At 42.0% G+C, this 23,711-nt stretch overlaps 1 protein-coding gene across 1 annotated transcript in view; it reads right to left on the bottom strand.

The window, feature by feature from the left end:
* Positions 1–23,711, bottom strand: part of LOC124805408 (ras-specific guanine nucleotide-releasing factor 1-like) — an 871,442-nt gene that overhangs the window by 680,330 nt on the left and 167,401 nt on the right. The window contains 1 exon segment of the mRNA XM_047265969.1: positions 6,208–6,310. Coding sequence (XP_047121925.1) covers positions 6,208–6,310 — 103 coding nt within the window.

Consider the following 23,711-nt stretch of genomic DNA (forward strand, 5'->3'; position numbering starts at 1 on the left):
TATACAGGGCTAAGACTGACTCAGGCACGTCTGCAGGTTTTCATGTCCGCAGGGGCAAAAACTTTTCCCCATTCATGTGATTCAGGAAGTTTGAGGTCATTGTTATTTACACATCATTTCCTCCACTTTAGTGCCTAGTCAGTGTTATAAACAGTTTAATCGTCATTTGGACTTGCTGGTCTCGTAATTCCCGCGTTATCAATTAAAATTATTGGATATAAGGTCCTCCTGTCACGCAAAACACCGTTTTTCCGTGTGATTCAGACATATTTCAGCATCTCTGTGCTATCATCAGTGGGATTTCAATTAAGAAAACCACTGATTACTGAATTACTGAAACATTTTTGGGTCACACAAAAACGGCCACTTGCAGAACAGGCGGATCTTATATCCGATAATATTAACAATATAACTGAAGTTACAATCTTCTAGGTTGTTAGGCAGCGTCATATTTCTTCAAGCAATTGACGTTTCGACCCCTTCTGTTGGGAACTTCTCCACTGTAGAGGAGCACTGTCAGACCAGTGTCGTTTTCTCTTATAAAGGGGAGTTTTCCCGCGCCTGTGCTGGAGAAGTGGAAATATTCGGTAAAAAATTTTGGCTACCATTGGTGGGCCATCGGCATTTGATAATAAGAAAAGTTTCCCACCGCTAATGCCGAAGAAAGGAAAACTGACTCAAAAAGTTTTTGCTAATGCCAAAGAAGGGAGAGAGTGGTAAAAAAAAGTTTTAGCCAATACCTCTCTTCCTCGGCATTAGCGCTGGAAAAATTTTCTTTCTATGCAATAACGATAACCTACCAACGGTAGCCGAAGATTTTTACCCAATAATCCCACTCCTCCAGCACAAGCGCAGGAAAGCTGCCCCTTATAAGAGAAGGCGACACTGCTTTCTGACTGTCACACTACAGTGGACGGCACAGGATCGTAAAGAAGATCCTAGCAGCTAGGGTGTCCATTTAATTATCAATTAATTTCTAGCAAAGCTGCATGGTCATCCACGGTAACTGTTCTTTCAGGAACAGATACTACCGTCATATACAGTTTATTTATCATTCTGTAGTAACGTATTTATTGGAGAATTTCGGTTTTCTTTTAAGAAACAAAAAATGGCTAGTACCCTGCTGGAGACCTGATAACCTGCAGGAAGACGGCGTAAACCTACTCACCAGCGTCAAGTTACACTTCCAGTCGAATCAGTGAATGTGAAACGTAGGAAACTTGTGTGGAATGTTATACCTGCTTTATTTGATATACCACATAAGCCACCAGAACTATAGCCGAAGGGAAAGCCTTACAGACGTGATAATAAAACCAAAAACATTACAACTGTTTCACAACATAGAAGAAACCAATTCCAAAATTGTAGCCACATCTGAGTCAAAAGCGGATGGAATCTTCAACACATTCGCTTTCGAAGCAAAAGTTATTACATTTACAAAAATATTCGTTTATTAGAAAGTCGAGTGAAGTGTAAGACTGTGCGAAACATTAGAACACATAAAAATTGTTAAGTGTCAAAGTAAGTTGCTACGAACAGACAACAGAAATACGAGTGTGTGCTTCTCATTTGTTTACATTATCTTGCTTTCAGCGGAGTAAGCTGGAATTATATACCTAGTCGATAGTATTTTTCCATGAATAATTTGTAGCTTACATCGCTAGCTAAATCGGTGAGATTCGGCTTTTTTTTTACATGATCGTACACGTCTCTTGATAATTTAGTAATGCTTGGAACACAAAACATAACTATTTTGTTAATAAAATGGAAAAGTAACTAAAAAGAAACATTAACCTTACGGCTGGATGTGTTGCCGTTGGGAGCGCTAGTGTCGTTCCAACTCTCAGACGGTAAAAACTTTCGCATCAGTCAGGGTCGCGTCTGTGCTTTTGAAGGGCTACTGAAGTCAGTTAGTTCATGATTAAAGAAACTGTTAGCAATTTTAGCTCTACGAGGTGCAGTACAGTTACTTATGCAATATATTTTATTTTGTGGTTAGCAATTAGACTTTTCCTTTACAGAGTGAACTGAACTGAATGTACTCTAATTTTGTTTTCAGCAGTCGAGTGCAGTGTGCAGTTTCTTTATTAACTGCTGCGTGGAACTGGGACACGTTTTGTCATTTGGTATTCTTCAGAGATTGACGACGCCCAGAGCGACAAGACACGATCAACAATAATGAGATGCGTATCCTAGTGCCCCTGTCATGACGTTAATGCTGGTAAATTAATGTTTCCGGAGGATTTTTATTTTAGGAGCCTAAAAGCGGTGGCTCACTGGATAGAGACTACAAAAACTTCAAAGGCATCCGCAAGGCAAGAACTGTAAGTATGAAATTACACAACGGAAGAATGAAGAGCCAAGTCTGAAACAGCCGGAGATTGCACGCTTGTGAATTTCTGGCTGTAGCACTATGTACGATAAGCCCTAAACACACCAACAACATTTCGGAGGTTGTCCAGGAAAATTTTCTGCGCCGGCTGGAGTGGCCGACCGGTTCTAGGCGCTACAGTCTGGAGCCGAGCGACCGTTACGGTCGCAGGATCGAATCCTGCCTCGGGCATGGATGTGTGTGATGTCCTTAGGTTAGTTAGGTTTAATTAGTTCTGAGTTCTAGGCGACTGATGACCTCAGAACTTAAGTCCCATAGTGCTCAGAGCCATTTGAACTCTCGTGTAGATATTTGTAGCGCAGTACCGATACAATGGTAAGTTAGGGCAAGATATCAAACGGAATGCAGTTGCCCTGTAATATGACTCAAACGAAATCTGTATTCTGTGACTCAGTTCAACTCCCTCCAGTACCTTAGCAGTGGAGGTAGCGTTTTATAATTCCATGCGTTGATTCCCGTGTTCATTGATTGATATCTGTATCAATGCCCGGCCATGCATTGGAGTGTCAGCGTAGGCAGCTCTCGGCTCTAAGCTTTTGGCTTCTGGTGGAATATATCTCACTGTTAATCTTTAACCTGTTTCACTACTGCTGACCTCCCTGCTCGCTTTACGCAGTCTTCCAATTAACTGTGGTTCCCTGTAAGTGCTAGCGAAGTTGACAGCCACCCACGGTCGACACTAAGATATGAAATAAATCCATTGCTGCTTTTACTTCTTTAGTTAAAGTCTCCTAATCAGAAAATGCGATACGTGAACAGTAAAAATGCAACACATGGAACAAACTTCGTGCGATTTACAGACAATGGTGCACGGCTTCCCAGACGACTGTGTCAACAGAAAGGTCATCTGGCTACCAAGTTAAATAAAAATAAATTTGACAAACCGTGAAAACCAGCGGACACTCCACGACAGGATAGGCGCTAGGAGGGGTAGAGGGGGGGGGGGAGGGAGGGAGAGAGAGAGAGAGAGAGAGAGAGAGAGAGAGAGAGAGAGAGAGAGAGAGAATCGTACACGTGTGGTGTAACTTACATTACTTGAATGTAGCTATTAAGGTTAACAGTGGTGCAATGCGCCCCTCTACAGCTACACGCACAACATCCAATCAGTAAAGTGTTACTTTAGAAAGGTGATTCACTCTTGTTAGTCATACGCTTGGGCATACGTAGAAATTTTTCCATTTGGCAGTTAAACGTTGATGTCTGTTTTGATTTGGTGAGTTTTGAAACCTGTCCTATCCCAAGAAGAATATAAGACTTACTGTAGCTCAAAAAATTGATATAACCCTCAGTATTTTTAAGATAGAATACTTTGATACCTAAACAGCAAGCATATTTCAATACAGTATGCAAAATTTCATCTTTTTATGTTATTTATATGAATATAGATTTTTGTTTCAGCGATCTGAAACTACATTCTCATCTGATTAAATTCGCTATATCCAAAGAGTCCGGAAACAAAGCTAGAAAATATTCACATAAATTAATAACATTCTCATTGTGTTACAATGAAATGGAATTAAAAATCTGGAATAGAAAAAAAGTCAGAACGATTGAGAAAATTCTGTTGCATATCAACAAAAATAACCAACAAAAATGCCAGATTAATACTCCTTGAAGACGGCGCTCAGAGAATAAATTTCAAAACGAGCTTCTTCAACTTTGATGCCATCTGCTACAACACACTGTTTTTTACAGTACTTCACGTTTGATCAGGTTAATGGATTTATTGCATTACTTTCATAGTTTCTATTTGTTAATGTTCACTGGCGTAAATGCGTTCTGAGTTTTTCGGATTTGTTAGGTAAAGTGAAGACTTGAATCGTTATATGAATTTGGGATACTACCCAAAGTCACCCTCATATTGGTTGGTAGAACAGGTTTAACAAGCTAGGCAAGAAGCAAGGCATTTCTCGCCTCCCCAGTTTACGGCCTGTCAAGACGACTGCGGAATTTGTAGCGCCGTGACTATGAGTTCTTCGAGAAGTGCAAACGCCTTAGGTATGCAGGAGAACTTCTGCGACATCTGAAAGGTATGAGATGAGGTACCGGCGCAAATAAAGCTGTGAAGGCGGACAGTGGGTCGTGCTTGAACAGTCCAGTGGGTAGAGCAATTGGCCACGAAAGGCAAAGTTCCCAGGCTCGAGGCCTGTCCGGTACACAGTTTTAATCCGCCAGGAAGTGTACAGTGCTGCAATGAAAGAAAGCATGTCCTCAGATTCCATCCTCACCTTCCTTCGCCGCTCCCTCCCCCCTCCCGCCCCCTGCTTGCTGACGCCTAGGTGACATGATGTGAAATTATTCATTTTTGGGGAGATCGTGCTTCAAGAGTTATTTGAAGATTTTGCAATACTGAAATGTGGACATTATATCTAATGCTTGAAGAAATGGAGCAACCAACCACTTTTTACACAACTTTATTTATACCAAGATGCGTTTATAACTTCACGCTCGCAACCTTTTTCTCGTTAGCATTTCAAACCTGCAGCTGACTTTTAGTCTACCTTTTTGTCACATGGCTAATGCGGGGCTGAATCAGTGTGTGGATTCTGTGCTGTGCATCCAGAGGCATAAAAGGAGCTCTAACTTACAGAATCAAAGGCAGCACGACGTTTGAAATGCAGTCGGCATAAAACGTTGTATTAACTAAGGCAGCGGCATCAATGTGTTGCGCCAATGCAAGATGGGTGAAAACCCGAAACGCGTTTTGTCGTAAATAAAGCTGTATGAATAGTTGCTGTTTGCTGTATTTTCTCAAGTAATTCAATCGACAGAGACGCCTGTCAATCGCCATTTTTATGAGTAACATGCTATTATATTTATTAACTTTTCCGTTTAAGTGTAGCTTCGCTCTGTCACTAAAAAATTGTAAGTAAAAAACAATTATCGTTTGCTCTCTTGTTTGGAAGCATACTTTCACAGTATGTATTGCGTTTCATCTTCTCGTTTACGTGAAGTGCCAGTAATGGTTCTAGTCGTTATTGTAAACGACGTATGAACACACACCACTTAGATGTTTGCGACACTGTAAGTTCTCTTCTTGCTTTGTGAGTTGACTCCTTTGCGCTACGCTCAATACATTCCGTGATTCGTGAGACGCCTGTAAATTAGGACAAAAAGACAATTTCATCAGATTTTTTGTTCCACTGACCAATGATCTACATTGTTGAGGGTGAAATATTGGAATAACATGTAAGCTGAATAGCAACGGTGGATTCAGTTTTACTCTATTTACGTATGCAAAAAATGCTCCAGCATCGCCAACTACCTACAGAGTGAAGTTATGTCGCACTAGTAGAGAAACCTCTTGGTCGACTTAGCGTTGGTAATCTGAAACTTCATGGACACTGTAGCTGCATCGTTTGAAAACTTCAGGGTGTCCATTTTCAAATGAGATGTAGCTCATCCAATTTCAGTATGTGATTCAGTAAATATAGGTATTTGAAACCGAGTCTACCTTTTTGATTCAGCTGGCGTATTCGAGCAGTCACAAAAAAATGAATTATCAGTAATAAGGGAAAGAGTAAAGCATATAACGAACACGGAAGGCTTACGAAAATGGGCAAGTTCAATACTTTGTTATCATCTCCAGATGTAAGACTCTGGAAATTTAGAGGTGTAGGCCTACCGTATGAGAATAACATAAGGAGTAGAAGACATCGCTAAAATATTAACAGAAATTTTTTTGTAATTTGGAGAGTTAGAGCAGGAATGGTGACAAATTAGCCACCATAGTTCATATGAAAAAGTCTTGTGCCTTATAGACTTACAAGATAAATAGGGAGACATCAATATTCAACAGATGCGAAGTCACGAACCTTGCCTGACGAAGACCTGGTTCACATCGAGTAGGATGTCGCAGCCCTCGACGATCATTCGTTCCACAGCCAGATTCTTGCGCAGATTTTCCGTCTCACTGACCTGGAACCAGAATGGAGAATCTGTTTTGCTACAAGGAAAACATTAAATTCGAAGTCGTTTACATTTGAGCTCCGGAGTTAGATTTCTATGTAGAGAGAAACAACTTTCGCCCTGCCGTTGCCACAAAAACGACTTATACGACATTTGTTTATTTATGTCCTAAAATGCCAATAATTTTAGGAAATCTTAAAGGGTTTGCTCTAAACCTGTTTATGATATGTCGGTTTAACGATGTGCCAACCTAGTCACTATGTACCCTTCTCACCAGGATATAAGGCCTTCTTCAATCTATTCTAATAGTTGTTCTCATAGTATATATCATTGATTGTAGCTGCTCTTCAACTTACACAGTCTTACATAAATTTTGTCGTATGGGTGCAGTGGAAGAGAGATTTGTTGTTCTCCTACAAACATCACGACATTGAGTAACTGTAAAATGTCTCAATGAAGCTTCCATATAATGGGTAACATTTTAATAATTTTGTGAAGAACGAAAATTCAAGAAGTATTTTCAGTTGCTAATTGTATGTGTTTAACTGACAGTAAAGGCTTTTTGAGATTTTTTTATATATTTCTATTTCCTAGTTAGACAACACTTTTCTATAAACATATTTTCTATTTTTCCTGTCTTCTCATTGAGAGATCTTGCATCTACTTGAGAGCTTGTGCCTAGATGTAGGATTTAAATAAGAACAACCAAAATCTTCAATTTCTTTACAGTTAAAATATTTTTTGTTGGCTTATCACACATCATTTTTCATCCATAATAATATTTTAGAACGTTCATCACTTGAAACTCGTTTTAAATGATTCTTATAATATTTAGATGTGATACGTTTTCCACAGGCACAAAGCACCTTATTATACCTATTTTGTGATATTTATTAACACATCGTTATATAAATGTGAATGCTTATACATCGTATATTTATGTGAGTGTAAATTATGAATTACCTTCTGCAATTCACAACTTATACACCTCTTGGACTTGATTGCTCCCAGTTAATATAGAAAATTTTTGATTAGACACAAATAAAATTATTTAATAAAAACAATGGAATCATTAATTTTGTTAAATATGGTAACACGAACTCCGAGGAGATTTTTATTAAGACCACATCATTATATTGTACAAGAAAGAAAAATTAGAAAAAGTTTTGAGAAAGAATCTGAAAAAAAACTGGAGTTGGTTTTGTATTAATTAATCATCAAGACAACATTAAGTGATATCAGAAACATTATTAAATTTTGGGAGAAATAAAATGAGAACTATTTTCATTATGGAAAAACTGTTTATGCCTGAGCAGAATACTTTCTGACTGGAGCAAAATTGTCTGGAATGCAAGAAAAATTTAAAAAAAATTACAAAGAGGTTTTAATTTCTATGGTCATCCAATAAATATTTAAGCTGTACACTTCTTAGGAACACTTTTAAAAATAATATTAATCATTATCCGTTAAGTTTTGTTAATGTTATGTTTCTTCTATTTGCCTTCATTTGTTCATTATAACAGATTTCAGCAAAAGTGTGAAATAAGTAGACAATTATTAGCAGTGATAACATACATCAACAATAAAAAAAAATTTACCAATACATGAATCAACCAAACAACAGAAACTCACTTGTTATATTTCAATTTAATGAAACTAACGAAAGCATTTTAAAAACGCTGTATATTAAATGGAGGCCATCACAGATCAACTGATCACTCTCACTCCTGACTAATCTTCTCACTTGCACTTGCTACAGCTTGGACTTGTTACTTATTCATTCTTCAGTCTTAATATTTCTGCTTCTGAAAGTAAACTAGCTTCCTATGCGGCGAATAGTCCATATTTATAACGCTGCGCATCGAAGGTTCTCTATACAAGAAAACTGTAGAATATTTCCTCGAACAAATGCGAGACAGAATAACGTATTGAGCTCACCAGAATGACCGCGACTTTTCTCGTAGGTATGTGTTAGCTATCTATGCGCCAGACGCGCGTGCTACATAGGAATGTACAACTACTCGATAACTCGATTCAGTCGATCCCAGTAGCGAAAGAAACGAACGAACAAAAAGCGTGCTGGCTGGCTGGCGGAGGCGGCGAGGGTGGCGATGCGGGAGGCCCAGCAACTGGGGGGTCCGCCACTGCTTAGAGATGGACTCAAAAAAAAAAAAAAAAAAAAAAAAAACAGAGGGATAAGAGATGTGAAACAGGGGATATGAGAGAGAGAGAGAGAGAGAGAGAAAGAGAGAGAGACAGAGAGAGAGAAAGAAAGAAAGAGAGAGAGAGAGAGAGAGAGAGAAGTTGAAAATCCCTCTGAGAGTTTCCTTCGTGGGCTCAAAGGTTGGGCTGAAATTTGTTAATAAATATTTTTTCTATTTAAATGGAAGCACTAATTCAAGCTCAATAATGCAAGCAAGTAAATGTTTTGTATAACATTACTGCTGTGAATTTTTGAGTACTAGATATAGAGAGAAAAAAAAAATGTATGCAGCCCAATGATGACTTTAGATTTACTTTGCCAGACAGATATTCTAAATTAATTTGTGGTTGGGATTTTAATGAATTTCATGATCTGGAATTCACACCGTGCAATACTATCCAGAATTTCTAGTTTAATTTTTTAACTGAAAATAGGCCCTATTATTACAGTATTTTTCCCGATGTTTTTCGGAGCTCTGCAGTACTAAGATGCCGTCCCTTCTTGGTTACTTTCCCTGGGTTCACAAAAATATGGTCACGATTTTCCGCCTGGTCGACTCAATGTGCCCACATGCTAGTAGGGACTCAGGTACGGAAACGAGCGTCACGGAAGGTATAAGTGAAAATCGTCGATACCACTGACGGTGCAATACCTGTACTTGTTACTAAGATGGTAGTGTGCGCTAATTTCATAGGTTGTACTCATGGTGAGGACCAAAACAAGAAAAGTCTAATTAACATAGGATCTAAAATGTATACGTTAAGAGCTACGAGAACTTGTTCGTCTTTGATACTGTGGGACACAGTTCTTCTACCGCAAACTTTTTAGTTTCCATATTTTTAAAGGTCGTAGTATGGACGAAAACAAGAAAACATGTCCATTAAATATGGGCTCTAAAATGCATATCTTACGAGCTACTGTGTATGGTAACTTGTTCTATAGAAGGCATGTATTTCCACTGTCAGCACCATCACAGTGTTAACTTTCGACATGATCGTTTCCGGAACAGGGTCCTTTAACTGAAATTGATGCATTTACCGTTCTCAATTATCCCTCAAAGTTTATGGCATCGTCACGGAATCACCATGTATGTAAACGATTTAAGACACAATCTGAGCAGCCATCTTAGACTGTTTGCGGATGATGCTATCAATTACCGTTTAGTAAGGTCAACAGAAGATCGAAACCAATTTCAAAATGATTTAGACAGGTTATCTGTATAGTGCGGAAAGTGACAGTCCATTGTAAATAATGAAAAGGGTGAAGTTATCTGCATGGGTACTAAAATCTGACCCAGTAAATTTCGGTCACATGATCAATCAAATAAATCTAAAGGCTGTCAGCTCAACTCAATTCGTAAGTACTACAATTACGAACAAATTAAATTGTAACTCTCACATAGATAATGTTGTGGGGAAGGCGAACCAAAGGCAGCGTTCTGTCAGCAGTATACTTAAGAGAAACAATAAATGTAGTAAAGACTCTGCCTACACTACACTTGTCACTCTTCTCGTGAGTATTTCTACGTAGTACGGGGTCTTTAACAGAGAGGACTGAATGTAGGATATCAAAAATCTTCAAAGACGGGCAGCTCGTTTGGTATTATCGCGAAACAGGAGAGGGAGTACCATAGTATAGTAAGGGAGTTGAGATGGCAATAATTAAAACAAAGGCATTTTTCGATGTGGCGGTATCTTCTCACGAAATTTCAGTCACAAGCCTACTTCCCCGAATATGGAAATATTTTGTTGACTTCCATCTGCATAGGGATAAATGATTATCGAAACAAAATACGAGAAATTAGATCTTGTGTGGAACGATTCAGGTGTTCGTTTTCCCGCCAGCTGTTCGAAAGTGAAATTGTAGGGAGATAGTCTGAAGGTGGCACGTTGAAGCCTCTGCCAGGCACTTAAGTGTGATTGTAGTCTAGTCATCTAGATATAGGAAACTGCTACGAGGGAGTGGCTGCATTCACAACCAAACGATTTCTCTCATGAGGTATCTGTGCACTTCCTGCATTCCTTTATTTGCACAATCCATACCAATATTATAACGCGGAAATAATTCTGTTGGTTACATTTCTACAACTAAACCGTTGAGCCAATTTCCATGGAATATCGTATGGAGATAGCTTGACTACTGAAGAATATAAGCTACGTTAGAAAGTAAAAAGAAAATATTGACCCCTAAGAGGGCGAAGTAAGGAATGGAACATCTCTCTTTTAGTTCAGTGAACGGAAACTGTGCTAAAAATTGTTAGATTTGTAGCATAATGTCCACGTTGTATAAACACAGCCATTTCAATAGCACACGCACCCCTTAGCAGCGATATTGCGCGTGCCACCGCGTCCTGCACTGTGGCAGCCATGCCTAAACGAACAGGCAGACACGTGAGCGCAGCTGATGTAATTGTACGTACAACAGCTTATTTACTCACCATCGCTCATCGTAACAAAACCACTGCCACACGAGTGCAGCTGTTGGGGACAGCTAGTGATAAATCATTAGAGATTTTACTTGCATCATTCTCATAAGTAAAATTTTATAATAAAATGTGGCAGTTTTCAAAGGAATTTCGTTCTGTACACATAATTAAGTCGTTCTTCAAAACTGACCCTCTCATGTCACCCAACTTCAGAGTGTGGCAAAATCATCCTCATTTAGTTTATTCGGAAATGCCTTCACAAAAGAAGACTAAGTAAATATTCCAGAATTCGAATCGAGAACAGCTGCCAACGTGAGTAACATAGAAGTAAATATCCTCGGAGTAATGAAGCAACTTAAATCACTTAATGAAAGCAAGTGTTCTGGTCCAGACTATATACCAATTAGGTTCCTTTCGGAGCATGCTGATGTATTAGCTCCATACTTAACAATCATATACAACCGTTCGCTCGACGAAGATCCGTACTCAAAGACTGGAGAGTTGCACAGGTCACACCAAGATTCAAGAAAGGTAGTAGGAGTAATCCACTAAATTACAGGCCCATAACGTTAACGTCGATATGCAGCAGGATTTTGGTACATGTATTGTGTTCGAACATTATGAATTACCTAGAAGAAAACGGTCTATTGACACACAGTCAACATAGGTTAAGCGTCGCGGCTCGTGATCTTGCGGTAGCGTTCTCGCTTCGGGGTCCCGGGTTCGATTCCCGGCGGGGTCAGGGATTTTCTCTGCCTCGAGATGACTGGGTGTTGTGTGTCTTTCATCATCATTTCATCCTCATTCACTCGCAAGTCGCCGTAGTGGCGTTAAAGAACGCGTGGAGCGGCGGCCGAACCGCCCAGCGAGGGAGGGGTCTCCCGGCCACCAATGCCATACGGTCATTATTAACATGGGTTTAGAAAATATCGTTGTTGTGAAACACAACTAGCTCTTTACTCACATGAAGTGTTGAGTGCTATTGACAAGGGATGTCAGAACGATTCCGTATTTCTCGACTTCCGGAAGGCTTTTGACACCGTACCACACAAGCGGCATGTAGGGAAATTGCGTGCATATGGAATATCGTCTCAGTTATGTGACTGGATTTGTGATTTCCTGTCAGAGAGGTCACAATTCGTAGTAATTGACGTAAAGTCATCCAGTAGACAGAAGTGATTTCTGGCGTTCCCCAAGGTAATGTTAAAGGCCCTTTGCTGTTTCTTATCTATATAAAACGATTTGGGAGACAATCTGACCAGCCTTCTTAGGTTGTTTGCAGATGCCGCTGTCGTTCATCGACTAATAAAGTCAACAGAAGATCAAAACAAACTGCAAAACGGTTTAGAAAAGATATCTGAATGGTTCGAAAAGTGACAGTTGATCCTAAATAACGAAAAGTGTGAGATCATCCACATGAGTGCTAAAAGGAACTCAAACTTCGGCTGCACGATAAATCAGTCTAATCTGAAATCCGTAAATTCAACTAAATACCTAGGTATTACAATTACGAACAACTTAAATTGGAAGGAACACACAGAAAATGTTGTGGGGACGGCTAACCAAAGACTGCGTTTTATTGGCAAGACACTTAGAAAATGTAACAGACCTACTAAGGAGACTGCCTACACTACGCTTGTCCGTCCTCTTTTAGAATACTGCTGCGCGGTGGGGGATCCTTACCAGATAGGACTGACGGAGTACATCGAAAAAGTTCAAAGAAAGGCAGCATGTTTTGTATTATCGCGAAATATGGGAGAGAGTGTCACAGAAACGATACAGGATTTGGGTTGGACATCATTAAAAGAAGGGCGTTTTTCGTTGCGACGGAATCTTCTCACGAAATTCCAATCACCAATTTTCTCCTCCGAATGTGAAAATATTTTGTTGACACCGACTTGCATAGGGAGGAACTTATCACCAAGATAAAATAAGGGAAATGAGAGCTCGTACGGAAAGATATATGTGTTCGTTCTTTCCACGCGCTATACGAGATTGGAATAATAGAGAATTGTGAAGGTGGTTCGATGAACCCTCTGCCAGGCACTTAAATCTGATTTGCAGAGTATCGATGTAGATGCAGATTTGATTTGTATGTCCTGTTCCAGTTCAGGGTTTTTCTTCATTGTACTGACGCAGTTTACTTTTGCACTGACTGTAAGGAGCAGGACTATGGAAGCTTAGCCTGTGTTGGCCAATTTTTCCCTTAACACTGATTTTAAGTGGTCCTTATTCTTCGTATCGGGGAAGAATTTTTCCCTGATCGATACGTTTCCTGATCCATACGTGCCCAGAAAGGCCAAATAGTGGAAAGTTTTGTATAAGATTTCTGGCAAGTTTTGTGTATATTACTGACGGCGTTAAATTCGAATTTTCAAAGACCCAGCAACATTTAGGCCCAGGAATTGGTCAAAAATGGGGAAAATTACAAAAAAATGGTATAACTCGGAAACGAGGCTGTTTTCCGCAAAGTTTCCCACAAGAAAAGGTGTTACTGAATTTCTCCATTATAACCTCCCCACCCCTGTGCCCATACCGTAGTTTGCTGTACACCTATTTCCACATTCCATCCTCCTGTAGAGCCACATTGTTATTGCAGTGGTTGGTAGATGATGACTGCCGTGGTGGAGAGGTAAGATGCTTGTGAGATGGCATTGACCTCCCCCTCCTGATACAGAGTACATCTACATCTACATCTATACTCCGCGAGCCACCTTACGGTGTGTGGCGGAGGGTACTTATTGTACCACTATCTGATCCCCCCTTCCCTGTTCCATTCACGAATTGTGCGTGGGAAGAACGACTGCTTGTAAGTCTCCGTATTTGCTCTAATTTCTCGGATCTTTTCGTTGTGATCATTACGCGAGATATATGTGGGCGGTAGTAATATGTTGCCCATCTCTTCCCGGAATGTGCTCTCTCGTAATTTCGATAATAAACCTCTCCGTATTGCGTAACGCTTTTCTTGAAGTGTCCGCCACTGGAGCTTGTTCAGCATCTCCGTAACGCTCTCGCGCTGACTAAATGTCCCCATGACGAATCGCGCTGCTTTTCGCTGGATCATGTCTATCTCTTCTATTAATCCAACCTGGTGCCGGCCGCGGTGGTCTAGCGGTTCTAGGCGCGCAGTCCGGAGCCGCGCGACTGCTACGGTCGCAGGTTCGAATCCTGCCTCGGGCATGGATCTGTGTGATGTCCTTAGGTTAGTTAGGTTTAAGTAGTTCTAAGTTCTAGGGGATTGATGACCACAGTAGTTAAGTCCCATAATACTCAGAGCCATTTGAACCATTTTTTGAATCCAACCTGGTAAGGGTCCCATACTGATGAGCAATACTCAAGAATCGGACGAACAAGCGTTTTGTAAGCTACTTCTTTCGTCGATGAGTCACATTTTCTTAGAATTCTTCCTATGAATCTCAACCTGGCGCCTGCTTTTCCCACTATTTGTTTTATGTGATCATTCCACTTCAGATCGCTCCGGATAGTAGCTCCTAAGTATTTTACGGTCGTTACCGCTTCCAATGATTTACCACCTATGGCATAATCGTACTGGAATGGATTTCTGCCCCTCTGTATGCGCATTATATTACATTTATCTACGTTTAGGGAAAGCTGCCAGCTATCGCACCATGCATTAATCCTCTGCAGGTCCTCCTGGAGTACGTACGAGTCTTCTGATGTTGCTACTTTCTTGTAGACAACCGTGTCATCTGCAAATAGCCTCACGGAGCTACCGATGTTGTCAACTAAGTCATTTATGTATATTGTAAACAATAAAGGTCCTATCACGCTTCCCTGCGGTACTCCCGAAATTACCTCTACATCTGCAGATTTTGAACCGTTAAGAATGACATGTTGTGTTCTTTCTTCTAGGAAATCCTGAATCCAATCACAAACCTGGTCCGATATTCCGTAAGCTCGTATTTTTTTCACTAAACGTAAGTGCGGAACCGTATCAAATGCCTTCCTGAAGTCCAGGAATACGGCATCAATCTGCTCGCCAGTGTCTACGGCACTGTGAATTTCTTGGGCAAATAGGGCGAGCTGAGTTTCACATGATCTCTGTTTGCGGAATCCATGTTGGTTATGATGAAGGAGATTTGTATTATCTAAGAACGTCATAATACGAGAACACAAAACATGTTCCATTATTCTACAACAGATTGACGTAAGCGAAATAGGCCTATAATTATTCGCATCTGATTTATGACCCTTCTTGAAAATGGGAACGACCTGCGCTTTCTTCCAGTCGCTAGGTACTTTACGTTCTTCCAGCGATCTACGATAAATTGCTGATAGAAAGGGGGCAAGTTCTTTAGCATAATCACTGTAGAATCTTAAGGGTATCTCGTCTGGTCCGGATGCTTTTCCGCTACTAAGTGATAGCAGTTGTTTTTCAATTCCGATATCGTTTATTTCAATATTTTCCATTTTGGCGTCCGTGCGACGGCTGAAGTCAGGGACCGTGTTACGATTTTCCGCAGTGAAACAGTTTCGGAACACTGAATTCAGTATTTCTGCCTTTCTTCGGTCGTCCTCTGTTTCGGTGCCATCGTGGTCAACGAGTGACTGAATAGGGGATTTAGATCCGCTTACCGATTTTACATATGACCAAAACTTTTTAGGGTTCTTGTTTAGATTGTTTGCCAATGTTTTATGTTCGAATTCGTTGAATGCTTCTCTCATTGCTCTCTTTACGCTCTTTTTCGCTTCGTTCAGCTTTTCCTTATCAGCTATGATTCGACTACTCTTAAACCTATGATGAAGCTTTCTTTGTTTCCGTAGTACCTTTCGTACATGATTGTTATACCATGGTGGATCTTTCCCCTCGCTTTGGACCTTAGTCGGTACGAACTTATCTAAGGCGTACTGGACGATGTTTCTGAATTTTTTCCATTTTTGTTCCACATCCTCTTCCTCAGAAATGAACGTTTGATGGTGGTCATTCAGATATTCTGCGATTTGTGCCCTATCACTCTTGTTAAGCAGATATATTTTCCTTCCTTTCTTGGCATTTCTTATTACACTTGTAGTCATTGACGCAACCACTGACTTATGATCACTGATACCCTCTTCTACATTCACGGAGTCGAAAAGTTCCGGTCTATTTGTTGCTATGAGGTCTAAAACGTTAGCTTCACGAGTTGGTTCTCTAACTATCTGCTCGAAGTAATTCTCGGACAAGGCAGTCAGGATAATGTCACAAGAGTCTCTGTCCCTGGCTCCAGTTCTGATTGTGTGACTATCCCATTCTATACCTGGTAGATTGAAGTCTCCCCCTATTACAATAGTATGATCACGAATGTCGATGCGTCGAGTCGTTTGGCACGGTAAGTAGTCATTTTCAGATATGTGTAAGGGCTATGTTCTTTTCAATCAATCGAACTACAGTTCCAAATCTGTTGTAGTGTTTGACGGTTACCCCGACAAGTTGAGCACCAGCAAAAAGAAGAACAAGCGAGCGAAAAGGTCCCAGAAAGACAGCTGTGTAGAAATAATCTTCAGCGTAACGACGGCGAAGCGTATGGATCAGGAAAAAATTCTTCCCTGATACGAAGAATAAGAACCACTTAAAATCAATGTTAAGGGAATAATTGGCCAACACAGGCTAAGCTTCCATAGTCCTGCTCCTTACTGTCAAAAAAGTAAACTGCGTCAGTACACTGAAGAAAAACCCTGAACTGGAACAAGACATATAAATACTTCAAGATCTGATTGTGGAGAAGTATGCCATAGTGGAGTGAGGTAAACGATTCCTCATTAAGTTGTGTGGCGGTGTAAGCAGAGTGTCTCTTAACCACTTCAGATACATACACCATGCGCTTCAGCCGCCAGCACCCGATGTTATGACGACCTACATCGTATGCAAATGCAAAAGTGTGTTTCATGGCTATTCTTAGTGTCAGAACAGAAAGGAGGGTACCAACCGCACTCTCCAGCGTAGCTGTACGCGCCTATTTGTGACGCAGAGAACGCCGGTTAGCCTGACAGTCAACGTAAAAATAGGTAAATGTCGTGTGGTGCAGTGCTTTCAATTGGACGCCGCTTCGGCGACTTGAGTGTCCTCAAAATCAACGGCACATAGTTCACCCGGTTGGTCACCTACCTAAGTACTAGACAGGCCAAAACTGCAACAGAATTGACGAGTTATTTTTGCGTGAATTGTTAATTTTTTATCATCTGAAGAAGCATCGTCAATTAGTGTATAAGTTACAGTTACATCTATCTTGTTGACAGATTAAATTCTGATTTTTCTTGCCAAAACAATAGCATGAATTACACAAACTCACAGTGCAATAGCTACTGTGACAGAATCTTGAAACACAGTGTCTTGTTACACAACCAGTAGCTCAGTGCCTTATGGAAAACCTCACTGTGTTGGTTTCGTCTGACATAAGACGAAATTTCACGTTTATTTTCTTACTAGTAAATTCTCTTTCCACTAGCCATCAATGTCTTTTCAAAAATTAGAGTTCTGGATTGAAAAAGTAATTAAATTAAAACTATAGTTCTGGCTATATCGACATAGATAAGAAACCAGAGGTTGAAAATACCGCTTCACTTGTAAATTTCTCCTATGATCACGACCGGTTTCGGGCTCTCATAAGCCCATCTTCAGGTGTCGCAACTGTGCTGCGGCCCCAAGCGGCGCAGTGGACGTGTACAAGGTGCGGAGTGCTAGCTATGAGCGCAGAACAGGGAGTACACGTCCACCGCGTCCCACGGGGGCCACAGCACAGTTCCGACAACTGAGGATGGGCTTTTGAGAGCTCGAAACCGGTCGTGATCATAAGAGAAATTTACAGCCGAAGCGGTATTTTCAACCTCTGGTATAATGCCCAGTTGCGGATGTTCTTCCATCAGGATTGTTTATAGTTAAGAAATGGCTCTGAGCGCCATGGAACTTAACTTCTGAGGTCATCAGTCCCCTAGACTTAGAACTACTTAAACCTAACTAACCTAAGGACATCACACACATCCATGCCCGAGGCAGGATTCGAACCTGCGACCGTAGCAGCAGCGCGGTTCCGGACTGAAGCGCCTAGAACCGCTCGGCCACAACGGCCGACTACTGTTAAGAAAGTTCCATATGTTAACGACTTGGTAAAATATTCTTCTCTTTGCCAAAATCTAATTTTGGTACCTGGAACGGTTTAGCAGATGTGAAGTATGCTATGAATGTTTCATTCTCTGACAGGTGCAGTCGGAATTGCATATGGTACATAAATTCCAATTTCTCGAAACTGCAGACAGATAGAGACCTCCAACCACGTCTAAAGAAAAATTCAGTGTCCTAGCTGAATTTCATTTCCAATAACCTATGGTGTAATATGCACCACATGCAGAATCATACCGATCCATATTTCTCATTGCTAACTTATTCGAAAATCGCCGGCCGGTGTGGCCCAGCGGTTCGAGGCCCTTCAGTCTGCAACAGCGCGACTGCTACGGTCGCAGGTTCGAATCCTGCTTCGGGCATGGATGTGTGTGAGGTCCTTAAGTTAGTTAGGTTTAAGTAGTTCTAAGTTCTAGGGGACTGATGACCTCAGATGTTAAGTCCCATAGTGCTCAGACCCATTTATTCGAAATTCGCGCGGTGTTTATTTACATGGAAATATCACACTGGATATGACCATTAGTTAGATGATGGATACTTCACCATAAAGCCAACACATGAAGGTATAAGTAACATGAAAATCAATTTCTTTTGCCGATTAGTTTGTAAAATAGAGAAAGATTCCAGAGCCTGCGCCTCGATTGTGTCATCAACATGCGCGACAAAAGCAGGCAAACAGTGTCTCATTCATTCTGGCTCCCTGGCAGGTGCTGGGTTGCACAGGTCGGCGCCAACATCCTGATAATACTGCGTGTTGCCTCATTAGGTAACTAGCGGACACTTTCCATGCTGGATCACGCCACTTTCCACTGCACCCCCCCCCCCCCCCCCCACACACCTGCACACGTAGCCCGTTTTCTTTCTGTGCACAGTCTTACAGCTTTCAAAAAATAGGCCTCCAGTGTTCGAAGCTCCATATTAAGTGCATTATAGTTTGTAAGAATGTCAGTCACCTTGATTTGCAAAACTTGTTAGAAGTAGCCGTGTTGAAAGTAGAGGAGGAACAAATGACTGAAATGAGGACTGCTACAGACGAACGATAGCCATACTTCACGGGAGTGTTACAATAATTTCCCATTGTGAAATACTGTAAGAAACTGTGCTGGCGTAAGCTGTCGCCAGTACACCGGTCAGCAAAGATGTAGCGCAAAGATCGATAGTAGGCACTGGATCAAATGCACCTATCATGACAGAGGCCAGAGACATACCGACAAGCAACATCTCGCCAACGCTCTCTCGACAGCAAGTATTGAGCCCGCCATCACTGACCGGAGGGCCTCACTGACTTACTCCTAGATTAGTGACCACAGCGGGACCACCGGTGAGACTAAAGTTTGTAATAGCAAGATAACTGATACTGTCTGCAAAAGGACTATTACAGGAGAGATTGTACCACAACACATAGACTCTATTCCAGTTAAGTAAAAGTTCATGTACATAAAGAACCATATTAATCCCTGTGTTCATCTGTATTGTTGAAAGAGGATATCGGCCACCCATAGCAACATCCTCTCCCATCCTTCCTTGCGGTACAAGACGGCACAGAAACACTGTGCAATGGTTTCAAATCCATTTATAACAATGATAGGCAAATAATTTTTATTTATTATCTGGTATGAACTGAAATCAGTGATCTAGTATCTTCCTTAGCTGTAACGTACACATATTCCCATTTTGCAGTAAAGACAAGAGCAGTGGTGCAAAAGTGTGAAGAAATCAAACTTCTTAGAAATTTCCTTAAAGTTATCATGTCAGTTATATTATATTACAATAATTATTCTTATTAGTAAAAAATTCCAAATAAAATATTATTATTTCATTTGTGTAAATGGAGCCGGTCGAAGTGGCCGAGCGGCTCTAGGCGCTTCAGTCTGGGACCGCGCGACCGCTACGGTCGCAGGTTCGAGTCCTGTCTCGGGCGTGGATGTGTGTGATGTCCTTAGGTTAGTTAGGTTTAAGTAGTTCTGTTCTGGGGGACCGATGACCTCAGATGTTAAATCCCATAGTGTTCCGAGCCATTTGAACCATTTTTTTGTGTAAGTTATTTAAGGCTTTCTAATGGTATGATTGATGAAAGTTTTCGTTTTGCTGTTTGGATGAACATCAAACTATATTGTATGGTGTGGAGTTGGGTTTTGGTGATGGCTCCTGAAATTATACTAATTTCAACATGCACTGCACACTATCGGTTGGTCTGATGAAGAAATGTCAATGAAATCTATTTTGGGGGAAATTATATCCTCTTTATTTACATACATAGTAAAATTTGTCGGAAACCGCATCGTTTCCGGGAGAAAAACCCAATAAATGCCCATCATTTTCGTTTTTGGCCAATTTCCGGGCCAAAATCATCTTTGGATTTCGCACTGTTCTTTTTTTTTCTTTATTAATTTAAATTCACTCCAAACTGGGCGGGCTGGCAGCAGCTTAGTACGCTGCTCTACAGCCTACAGACTTTTTTAAAAACGGAAGAAGAAAAGAAACAAGAAAAACAGGCGATAAAACGGTGACTTAAAGCGTAAAATGGCGGAAAAATGCGGAAAGTTTTTCGAACTGCAAATCATCGAAAATATATAGAACGCTTGTCGAAAAAACTTACACAAAACTTTCCACTAAGAATATCATTTGACTGGACTATATTACACGATTTTTGGTGTTACATGTTGACGGCATAGAATGAGTTTAACAGACGCTCTTATTCCTGTGTGTTAATAAGCTTGTACTTCTTTTTGTAAGACGTTATTAGCAGACTAGCGTATTTTGAGAGAGCAATTGGGTTACTGGATCCTTCACTTTCTCCTTAGACCATTCAGTGCCCCTGTTTAATACTGTGTACGCTAGGTGTCAGGTCTGCACAGCTGGTTACTGCTACGTCCGCCAGATGTCAGGCATAAGCTGCTGACCGGAATTCGGCCCCAGCACGCTCGTAAGGCGAGTCTTTACACTCAAGGTATCAGTTTCAGTTGTGGGGTGAACGTATCTCGGTCGTAAAGTCAAACTCGGAATCTGTACATCTGTTTATTTTCAGAAAGAACTTTTCCTTACTTTAGTGCACTTTTCTCTTACGCCTGTAGAAGACAGAGAGAAGAGAAAGTCAAATAGTGGTAGTTTCGCAAGTAAAGCGCTGTCACACTTTGAGGCTGTTATTACACTATGAAACGTGTATTAATGATTAAATAAACCAGTGGCAATTTAAATTCTAATGCTCTACTTTTTCGTATAACACTGTATAGAGCAGTGCATCTTTGAACGGTGTTTTGTTGTTCAAGGTGGTCAACAACTTAATTTAGCACACTCATAGCTGAACGTCTAAGACAGCGTAATTTCAGTGAGAAGTTCTTATAGCTAACCCTAAAGTATAGTTCTGTGGGCTGAGTTACTCTCGGCATTTGTTTTCTTAGTAAGGCATAAATGCATCTCTAAAAATGGCTCTGAGCACTATGGGACTCAACTTCTGAGGTCATCAATCCCCTAGAACTTAGAATTACTTAAACCTAACTAACCTAAGAACATCACACACATCCATGCCCGAGGCAGGATTCGAACCTGCGACCGTAGCGGTCTCGCGATTCCAGACTGTAGCGCCTAGAACCGCACGGCCACTCTAAATGCATCTCTAATCGCGCACTTACGCATGTATGGTATACTTCCTTTGAGCACTTGGCTTCTCCTTTCTTTTGCTGTGGCGGATACTCGAATCCTAATCCCCTTGGCATCCTGGCATCCTTTTATAGCCTCCACACCAATGTTGTTCTATATTTTTTTTTAAAGTACACTCCTGGAAACTGAAATAAGAACGCCGTGAATTCATTGTCCCAGGAAGGGGAAACTTTATTGACACATTCCTGGGGTCAGATACATCACATGATCACACTGACAGAACCACAGGCACATAGACACAGGCAACAGAGCATGCACAATGTCGGCACTAGTACAGTGTATATCCACCTTTCGCAGCAATGCAGGTTGCTATTCTCCCATGGAGACGATCGTAGAGATGCTGGATGTAGTCCTGTGGAACGGCTTGCCATGCCATTTCCACCTGGCACCTCAGTTGGACCAGCGTTCGTGTTTGACGTGCAGACCGCGTGAGACGACGCTTCATCCAGTCCCAAACATGCTCAATGGGGGACAGATCCGGAGATCTTGCTGGCCAGGGTAGTTGACTTACACCTTCTAGAGCACGTTGGGTGGCACGGGATACATGCGGACGTGCATTGTCCTGTTGGAACAGCAAGTTCCCTTGCCGGTCTAGGAATGGTAGAACGATGGGTTCGATGACGGTTTGGATGTACCGTGCACTATTCAGTGTCCCCTCGACGATCACCAGTGGTGTACGGCCAGTGTAGGAGATCGCTCCCCACACCATGATGCCGGGTGTTGGCCCTGTGTGCCTCGGTCGTATGCAGTCCTGATTGTGGCGCTCACCTGCACGGCGCCAAACACGCATACGACCATCATTGGCACCAAGGCAGAAGCGACTCTCATCGCTGAAGACGACACGTCTCCATTCGTCCCTCCATTCACGCCTGTCGCGACACCACTGGAGGCGGGCTGCACGATGTTGGGGCGTGAGCGGAAGACGGCCTAACGGTATGCGGGACCGTAGCCCAGCTCCATGGAGACGGTTGCGAATGGTCCTCGCCGATACCCCAGGAGCAACAGTGTCCCTAATTTGCTGGGAAGTGGCGGTGCGGTCCCCTACGGCACTGCGTAGGATCCTACGGTCTTGGCGTGCATCCGTGCGTCGCTGCGGTCCGGTCCCAGGTCGACGGGCACGTGCACCTTCCGCCGACCACTGGCGACAACATCGATGTACTGTGGAGACCTCACGCCCCACGTGTTGAGCAATTCGGCGGTACGTCCACCCGGCCTCCCGCATGCCCACTATACGCCCTCGCTCAAAGTCCGTCAACTGCACATACGGTTCACGTCCACGCTGTCGCGGCATGCTACCAGTGTTAAAGACTGCGATGGAGCTCCGTATGCCACGGCAAACTGGCTGACACTGACGGCGGCAGTGCACAAATGCTGCGCAGCTAGCGCCATTCGACGGCCAACACCGCGGTTCCTGGTGTGTCCGCTGTGCCGTGCGTGTGATCATTGCTTGTACAGCCCTCTCGCAGTGTCCGGAGCAAGTATGGTGGGTCTGACACACCGGTGTCAATGTGTTCTTTTTCCATTTCCAGGAGTGTACATTCTCTTTACTGTTCCACTGTCTTAGATGCTCTTGTATCCTTCCGTGCCGGCCGTGGTGGTCGAGCGGTTCTAGGGGCTTCAGTCCGGAACCGCGCGACTGCTACTGTCGCAGGTTCGAATCCTGCCTCGGGCATGGATGTGTGTGATGTCCTTAGGTTAGTTAGGTTTAAGTAGTTCTAAGTTCTAGGGGACTGATGACCTCAGATGTTAAGTCTGAAAGTACTCAGAGCCATTTGAAACTCCAGGAGGGACTTCTTGAATTTCCCCAGCGTTTACTGGTCCAGTTCTATCGCCACCCTCCGACACCATCGAAGCCGCCACTTTCTCGGTTAATCTCTCCATATCCGCTTTAATTTTTTTCATTTTTCTCACTTCCCCGTAGTCTCAATTCCTCAAATTTATTTCCTAGTTCGCGAATGGCAGCGTTGTTCCCTTCTACTTTCTTCCTAGCTAATTCACAACTTTC

Source organism: Schistocerca piceifrons, chromosome 7 (genome assembly GCF_021461385.2).
Source record: "Schistocerca piceifrons isolate TAMUIC-IGC-003096 chromosome 7, iqSchPice1.1, whole genome shotgun sequence".
Classification (NCBI taxonomy): domain Eukaryota; kingdom Metazoa; phylum Arthropoda; class Insecta; order Orthoptera; family Acrididae; genus Schistocerca; species Schistocerca piceifrons.